Source organism: Nematolebias whitei, chromosome 19, assembly GCF_014905685.2.
Source record: "Nematolebias whitei isolate Nwh7 chromosome 19, NemWhi1, whole genome shotgun sequence".
Taxonomy (NCBI): Eukaryota; Metazoa; Chordata; class Actinopteri; order Cyprinodontiformes; family Rivulidae; genus Nematolebias; species Nematolebias whitei.
Genome location: NC_056516.1, coordinates 7,574,888 through 7,583,943, shown reverse-complemented (window position 1 = coordinate 7,583,943; position 9,056 = coordinate 7,574,888). Strand labels below are relative to the sequence as shown.

General features: G+C 41.2%; 1 protein-coding gene across 1 annotated transcript in view; it reads right to left on the bottom strand.

The window, feature by feature from the left end:
• The window catches only part of trit1 (tRNA isopentenyltransferase 1), a 67,234-nt gene that overhangs the window by 15,322 nt on the left and 42,856 nt on the right, over positions 1 to 9,056 (bottom strand). The window contains exons 8-9 of the mRNA XM_037693606.1: positions 5,514 to 5,626; positions 4,928 to 5,005 (exon numbers count right to left, since the gene is read on the bottom strand). Of these exons, the coding sequence (XP_037549534.1) occupies positions 4,928 to 5,005; positions 5,514 to 5,626 (191 nt within the window). The remainder of the gene's footprint in view (positions 1 to 4,927; positions 5,006 to 5,513; positions 5,627 to 9,056) is intronic.

Genomic DNA, 9,056 nt, shown 5'->3' with positions numbered 1-9,056 from the left:
TTTTTTAACTTGGATTATTGAGCATGAATCAGGATTTATCCAAAGAACTACATTTTAATGATTTGACCTGGCACAGCTTTTACAGTTAGTCCGTCACTGAACAAACCTGCTCTGATGCTGCAGAAGACAAGTTAGTCTGAACAGCGTCAACGCAGCGTCTTCACGTGGAACCCTACGACTTCCACAATATAGAAGCTGATGGAATCAGGGTTAATAAAAACAAATCCCTTTAAAACACAAAACATTGTGGAATTTGTCAAAATGTGGACATGAGCTAACCGATCTGTAAAGCGTAAAAAAAACTTATGTTTCCGATAAAAAGGATTGTATTTTGTAGGGCTCAGGTATTTCCCCATGTTGCAAAGAGCCGGCGGAAAAAAGGCTCATCGTAAGGATAGAAACTGCAACAAGGACACACAAAAAAAATAAAAAATTAGCAACAGAATCAGAACAATTGTACTGTAAGATTTGTCAGCACGAAAAAAATGCAATGTGTCGACCCAAACGATCAACGAGAGCATTGAACAATTCAAATTACTTCAATAAAGTTCCATCTTATCTTACAGGTCGACAAACTGTTACACAGCAATCTATAAGTGGACAAGCAGACTGTACATCATGACCGTGACCTGGGATGAAGAAGTGTTCAGAACTCTCCATCTAGCGATGCTGCAGAAGTGTTTTGAAGTTTCGTTACATCATCTTGAGCAGATCAGAAGTTATAGGCGGGACAAAAGAAAACCACCTGTTAGTTTAATTTGAGGAGTTTGTAGCTGCTGTAGAACTGAAATAAATAAATAGATTTGTTTTAGGTGAAGATCAGATAACTTGTGTGGTTAAATTAAATTAAGTTTTTCTAGGAAAAAACGCCAAGAAAAATACAGAAACTTGAAATCCTGATTGTCTTGGTTATTTTTATCCTTTTAGGTCAAACAGGACAATTACGACAGTTTACACTGAATTTTACATTATTATTGTAAAGTTGTATGTTGTTGCATTCATGCCTTTGATTCTTTTTACAAAAGGTTTTTTGTTGCCCTCATGAAACACATGAAGAGCTTTACTTTATAATAAAAGTGTGTGAAGTGTGTATTTATGAACTGACTTACAGGCAGGTTTTCAAGCACTTCTTTCCCAGGTGAACTCAAACACTTAACTGGACTTTTGTTGTCAGTATTAACAATTTGATGTTTTCTTATTGAATGATTTCAGTTTTATTCATCAACCACATGATTAGATACCCACTTCTTCCTTTTTGGGTCACGGGCGTCGCTGGTGCTCATATCCAGCAGTCACTGCCCAAGAGGTGGGGGACACCCTGGACAGGTCTCCAGTCCATCACAGGGACACAAAGACAAACGAGACAACCATTCACTCTCTCACCTAGGGACAATTTAGAGTTACCAATGCATGTTTTTGGTCTGTGGGATGAAACCGGAGTACCTGTAGAAAACCCACGCATGCACCGAGAGAACATGCAACCTCCACCCAGAATGACCCCAGGCTTGGACTTGGTCCGGCGAGCCTTCTTGTTAAGAGGGAGCAGCTCTACCAACTGCGCCACCAAGAAATAAACCAAAATAAATAAAGAACAAAAAAAGTATATTGGTAAAAAAATAAAAATCATCTCAGCGAGGCTCTAGAGGAGCCATGTCATGCTCAGAACCGAGTCATAATTTCATTATAATCCCATCTCTGAGAAGATCAAAAACCCCAGGACCAGTCTAGATAAATATCTAACAACTGTTCAGATATGTCCAGCTCCTGTGTGTGTACAGCAGAGCATAGTGAAGACCATACGGTGTGTGCGGCAGGTAGGCTGGTGCTCAGAAAGACGGGCATTGTGGTTTAGGGCCTGGCGTGGATTTAAGCCACTTGGGGCTAACAGGATTAGGAGGCAGGTTACTGACGGGACACGGAGGCCAACGTTCTGCTTAGAGACAGAAAGCACCGACCATCTGCATATTTTAAAACATAATTTGGTTCCAGGAGTTACAACCAGACCAGGAACGCTGCGTCCTCACGAGCACACTTGTCCACCTTGCAACAGCAGCCAATCTGGCACGTACCCAAGCCCCACAGCTCATTGACATGCATTTGGGAGTATGATGGGCTGCATGTGGGAGGAACGGTCAAAGGTCTGAGCTGCAGGTGTGTGGAGAGGATGGATTCTGAAACATTATTCCCTGTGATGCATCACAGCAGCTCAAACAGACTGCATAAAATTACAGGTGGACACGTTAATCTGTTGACTTCCATGATGTGTCAGATCTTTAACACATCACATCTGAGCTTGTTGCCAAAATAAACCAAGTAAAAATTAAATAAATTTGGACATTTCCTTAAAATGAGACAGAACAACTATAGGAACAACACAACAAACTTGAGAAACAGCTGGCTTAAAGCCAAGATATTTGTAAAGAATTTAACTTTTTCCTCACAAACCCAACTTTTATACTTTTAGACATTTGTTATGATGTGTATACCATGACAACAAGGTGGTTTTCTACAACTGGGAGCAGCTGATTAACATCTCAAAAGCTCAAACAATATCTCAGCTACAGACCCAAATCTCAAATGAGTTGAAAAGGAGGTGCTGTGGATGCATTCCCGTGTCCTTGCCAGCTGTGCTCGAGTGCCTGACCACTGAGATCCTGGAACTAGCAGGAGACACGGCTCGTGACAGCAGACGGACCGGGATCGTCCCTCGACACCTGCAGCCAGCTGTCAGCGGTAATGAGCTCGGCAGGCTGCTGGGAGGAGTGGCCATTGCTCAGGAAGGAGTTTTGCTCAGCCTTCAGGTGGTCATGCAGCCCGGGGGAACCAGAGGCCAGCAGAGTCCGGGTGGACAGATTGGATGGTATCTGCGGCCATTTCTTTGGATCCACAGTAGGACAGACCTTTACAAGAGATCTTTCCTGCCTGCAGCCATCAGTTTCTATAACATCTCTTCATGAAATGAGAATAACGAGTTACAACAACATTTAATTTCCCTTTGGGATTAATAAAGTATTTTTGAATTTAATTGAAATTTTTTTAATTGATTTAACGCAGCCACTTCTTGAAACTTTAACGCAGACCAACGTGGGATTTATTTTGTAACAATCTGAGCTGACTGAAGGTTGTTTTGGTGTCTAAACTGCAGAAGAAGTGCTCCCAGTGACTTTTAAAGGTCACCATGGTAACTACACAACTGTGTCTCACTCTCTGATAGCAATCTAAAAAGAGGCAGACAGAAACACAGAGTAGAAAGTAAGCCTCAGACAAGCAGACATTGTTCAGAAACTGCAGGTCTCAAGAAAATAATTTCCTGAACCTGCGAGTCAGAACCGACTTGTCATTGGCAAGTGGGGGGACACGATGGTTGGGGGGGGGGGGGGGGGGTCCCCCAGAAAATTTTGAATAAAGTAGATGCCACTTCCTGCTTTCTGGTGTATTTTAACAGGTTGTTAAAAATCTATGTTTACTTACATAAGTAAACATTTGAGTCAATAACTATTTTAGAGAGCAACAAGAAGTAGCCTGACCAACAGCTCTCCTTGTGTGAATAAAACGCACTCCGCTTCTCTCACACATCCTAACACCCCTACCCCACCCTGGCCAACAACTGCCAGCACTAACGTAGCGCTAAGCTAGCACACAACACAGAGGCGTGCCCCCTCTTACAACCACCCCGTCGACAAAAAACCCAGAAGAGATGAGCGCCCTGCCAACACAAGTGACCTCCTCGGAGAAACACTGCATGAGGTGTGGTGAGTTGTTGTAGGTCACCAGGAAAACCCGGAGTGGACATTTAGTCGTTTGAGCATTCTCCTATTATTGAAGAGGAATGCAATCGTTCACATAGAAACAGAAACAACACTAGATGAACAAATATTTCATGGTAAATGTGTGTGTGTGTGTGTGTGTGTGTGTGTGTGTGTGTGTGTGTGTGTGTGTGTGTGTGGGGTCCAAATGAATATTTTTTAAATGTGGGGGGCATGACCCCTTCACATACAATTGATGCGATGCCTATGCAGCTGGTCGTTACTCATGTCTAGTTGCACGTGTCTAGAGAGGGTTTTGCAAGCGAGATGGCAAGGTAAAGCAACCACTGACATCCAATTTTGAAGAAAAAAGTTTGAGCTCAAATACGACGGAAGTCAATGAGAGTTTGAATGTTTGCACTCTTCACTTTGAAGGGATGGGAGAGAAAACGTTAAGCAAGCAGTGATAGACACACACTGGCCAAATATACATACATTTAGATGTATAAAGTAAAGTTTATTGAAATACGAGTTTTTAGCATAACTTTTGAAATGTTTTCACAGCTCAAAGGTTAGTGACCTCGCTCCAAGTTAAACAGTTCGTGGTAAAATCTCCAAAAGTCTTGGAGGTTAAAACTGTGATTGTTTAAAAAACATTAAAGATATTTTAACGTCTGCTCAGACTTGTAAAATCCAACTTTCTATGACCTGTTGAAACCCTGAATGATGTTTTGGTTTTGTTTTTTACAGTGGAATGTGTCTGTGTTACAGAGGGGGCTGCATTTAAACTATTTTCATAAATCCCATTGTGTATGTGAATTTTGTGTACACCAAACTATTTACTGTCACAGCACACTATTTTCAATGTATTTTTTTATGAGCGTTTCCAAAGATGTGGAAAAGAGTAGCAAACTGAGTCGTGACAGAAACTGAAGAATACCAGTTGCATCAGCGCTTTGTGCATCGACACTTTTAATAAATGTAAATACAACAGCAAAAAAAACTAGATGAAAAAGTGAAGCCTGAACACCCCCCCCACACCTTACATACCCTTGAACACTATGCACATGGGCTTATTTTGTGTCTGAACCTTATCTTGTTCAAGAGAGCTGATTGCTAAGGAACAGGAGGACAAATGCAAGATGCACAAACACTTCACGAGCCGCCTGAACAATACTCACGTTTAAGGAAGCGGTTACGGACCCATTTATTCTGTTTGCGGACGTAACGCTTTGTTGCGATCTTCAAAGCTTCTACACCTGGAGAGGTTTATGAAGTGAAAAAGAAGCAAACATGAAGCAGAGACAGATGAGAAGAAACTAGGGATGCACGATATTGGATTTTTGGCTGATATCTGATATGTTAAAACTTATTTGGCCAATAACCAATAACCGATACCAATACTGATATTTCCCCCCCCCCCTAGACCTACTTACAAAGACTACATAGCTTTCTCTGATGTGGAGTTAAAATACTACATTATCCTGCATGGTCTTTGTCAATTTGACCTGCTACCAAATGCAGATGCCAAAAAGGGGGTCTGAAAATGATGCAACACTAAAACTTGATTATGTTTAATATTCATGACATTTACTCTAACACAATGACAACATTCGAACAGGGCAAATTTATACATTTTCACAAACCTAAACTCAACGGTGTGTGTGATGTCACAATGTCATAACATAATTAGTAATTATCTGATAAATTAACTAATTATTAATTAGTCCACGGATTTAGTTATGAGTCGGCAGGAGTTTCTCTGACCTTGGAGTCTCAGTCTGTCTTTCTCCTGTGGGCTGCTGCCTTCAGGAGCAGTCAGGTAGTCGTGAAACTCCTTAAACCCGATTGACTGGAAAATCCCATGTTGGTAGTTTTGACTGTGGAGAGGAGGAGAAATGTTATCCATCAAAATAAAAAGTTTCTGCCTCCGATGTGACATTTATAGACGCACAGCAGAGACTCACTTCACCTTTTCCTCCACCATCACTCCTCTGTCCCCACATGCAGATATGAAATCATTTGAAGGACAAAGTCACTCAAGTGAAGAAAGGGCAAACAAGCCAGAATGGTGCCAAACACGAGAACCCACAGGGGTCCTGACTCTGACTGTAAGTTTAGCACTGAAGTTTAAATAGTGATGTTACCATCAGCAGTTAACAGATTCTGGTGTTACCTCAAACATTAATCGCCTGAAGTCAGAGGAGATGCCTCTTTTCCCCATAAATAGTTCAAAAACCTCTTTGTTTAATTGCCTTTTCTACATTATTGCTGCAGGGGTTATTTCTAACTAGAGAAATGGCAGTGTGGATGCTTTAGATGTGTATTATGGAAAACCTGAAGCCAGCAGTGAAAAGAAAAGTGATTAGAGAAGGTCCTCGCAATTAATGCTGTAAATGAGAAAGTTGACTTTCAAAACACTCCTCTATCAGAAATTCTTCATTCAAGAAGAGGAATAACTACGCACTACAAGCATAGTCTGTTTTAGGTCTCCAATATACTCACTTGTAAGAGAAACAAGAAGAGGAAATAAATAAAACTGGCCAGACGGGCAGAGACAGAAACTTGAGAATAGCATCAGTGCAACGGAAATGTAGAGTCAATGGAGGGAGGGACAGAAAGATGGAGGGAGGGAGAGATCTGACCTTGATGTCTGGTCACCACAGCCAGCCGGAGGATGGAGACATGGGGGGGGGGGGGGGGGGGTGGGTGGGGGGGGGGGAGCGCATGGATGATCAGATTGCTGAAAAGGCAGAGGAGGAAGAGGAGTGGGAGGTGAACGGAGGGGGAAAATGAAAAGAAGGGCAGCAGCAGCTTCCACTCCCTGCAGCCACGCCCATTCAGACACAAACACACAATCTATACTCACAAAATATTTAAAACACTCGTATTGTAAATGTACAGTAGTCCCTTATTTGTCGCTGGGGTATGGGACCACGGCCCCCTGTGATAAGTGAAAAACCGTGAAGTATGGATACAGTAGTTCAAGTTCAAGTCAACTTTATTGTCATTACGATCTCATGTGGTACACGACGAAACAAAATTATGTACACAAGTAGTAGTAGTAGTTTATTTTAGTATTTATATACAGGTGTCTATATAAAGGCGTTTTAAACCCTTCCCACACTCTTGCAATATTCTAAACAATGTTTCTAAACTCTAAACGCTCTAAGAGAGCACAGCATGTCATGATCTCCGCTCTCTGCCACCCCACTTCTCGCTGCAATCACACTTGTGCTCATCACTCTCAATCTCCCTCCTTCTGTGTAAATAAACAATTTAAATACTGCAATATTTTAAATAACAATCCATGCTGCATGAGCAGCTGTATTTTAAATAACAATCCATGCTGCATGAGCAGCTGTATTTTAAATAATCAAGCGCGACTGGAACCGAGCCTTTAGGCGAACGGCCAGGCCACCGGGAAATATTCTGATGCTCCGAATGGACAGTTGGCCCCCAACCTGCTGCAGCAGGTGCTAAATCGTTTACAATAATTTATTGTAAATAAACAATCCATGCCGCTCATCCATCAATCAGCCGATTGTGTGTAACATCTAATCTTACTTTGAAAAACCACGAAACAGCGAGTCCACAAAGTAGCGAGGGACTACTGTATTCAAACTAAACTCGCTTCATATAAAACTGAATTTTTAAACCTGTGGCAAGAAATGAATGTGAAACCAGACTGAACTTCTTAACCGTGTCTTGTATCTGAAAATAAATGGAAGAGTTTCAGGACAAAAACGCTGGAATTGGAACAAAAAGGCTGATATTCTGATTTCGAGTCAGTTCCCTCTCGTGTTGCACCATATGCTGAGTAGGAAGCTGCTGCTCCATTTAAAAGCATCCTGGTGGAGAAGCAGACATGTCCCCTCTGCCAGAAGAAAGCACTCGCTGCTCGAAGTATAAATACCTCTCGCTGGATCAATTTCTGAGTGCTGGCGAGTAAGAAAGTCAATCTTGACATTTTCCCGCCCGCCTTTGTGAAGGAGTTCAAAGACAACTCCTGTGATCCTTCACGACGCACATCTTCTGTTACAATGATGCTACTTAACATGGAGTCAGGAAAAACTGACATGTTTTTATCAAATGCTGAATCAATTCAAGACTGAGTGATGCTTGGACAAATGCACGTCGCCCGCCACCTCTCATGGGTTTTAAAAAAGAAGTATGATGAGGAGAAAGGAAGTTATAGTCGTCACACCTTAAAATAACTGTTACAGACAAGTCTCAGCTACTACCACACCTAATTTTAGGCTGGTACTTGTAACTTTGACTGAGTTATGGGCTTATTGTGTTTGTTAAAGTCGATTAGCTGTGGCGGCCATATTAAATTGGATCGGCACCTAAAGTTAAAGAGTTGTGGACATACATTCAATGATTACTTTATGAGAGTTTTCTTTAAATCAATCCAGCTGTTCAATAGATATTTTGCTAACAGACATAAGAGTTTAGAGTACCTTAACAGTTAAAGGCAGAGTTTCAAAAACAGATCTGGCTTAATCTGTTAATGCTCAGAATATGTGATGGGAATGACTCCTGGCTACTACAAGACTTTATGTCTGTAAATCTGCAAAATTGTTAGTTATTAATGTTTAATTTTGGTTTTGAACTTGATCCAAGCCGTCACCGATGGCTACAGCCAACATAAAAAAACAACAACTTTCTTCTTCAGATAGATTTACTGGAAGGATCATTTAATTTAGGCAAACAAATCCAAATTATCCGTTGTGATTCTGATCAAAAATTATTCTGTATCTTGCACAAATGAGTCCAACAAGAACTTTAGAGGTGACGCAATCCTAATATGAGAAATTGCCTTTCCAGCTAAAATCCAGCGTGAATCCTTATTGCTGAACGGGTTTTGCACAAAGCTGCTGAAGAAGCTGAAACCAGCTGAAAAGGCTTCACTGTTAAACTGTTAATGTGAGTTGAATTTGAATGGCTGACATTTCAAGGATTCAAGGTTCTTTATTTGTCATTCGCACCTCATGTGGTACATGTGGTGGAACAAAATTATGTACACAGGGTCCCAGTTACATCCAACAATAAAATGTAAAAGAAAAACAGTAATAACATCTAAGATATGAACTAAGAAAAACATCAATTAAATATACACTAAGCACTCATAACATAAAACATTACGTCGAACAGCAGCACGAACATGAGTCTGTGTGAGCAGATGAGCACGAATGAACACATCAACATTTAAAGAGATCAGCAGCAGCATGAAACAGATCAGCAACAACATGAAACAGATCAGCAGCAACATGAAACAGATCAGCAGCAGCATGAAACAGATCAGCA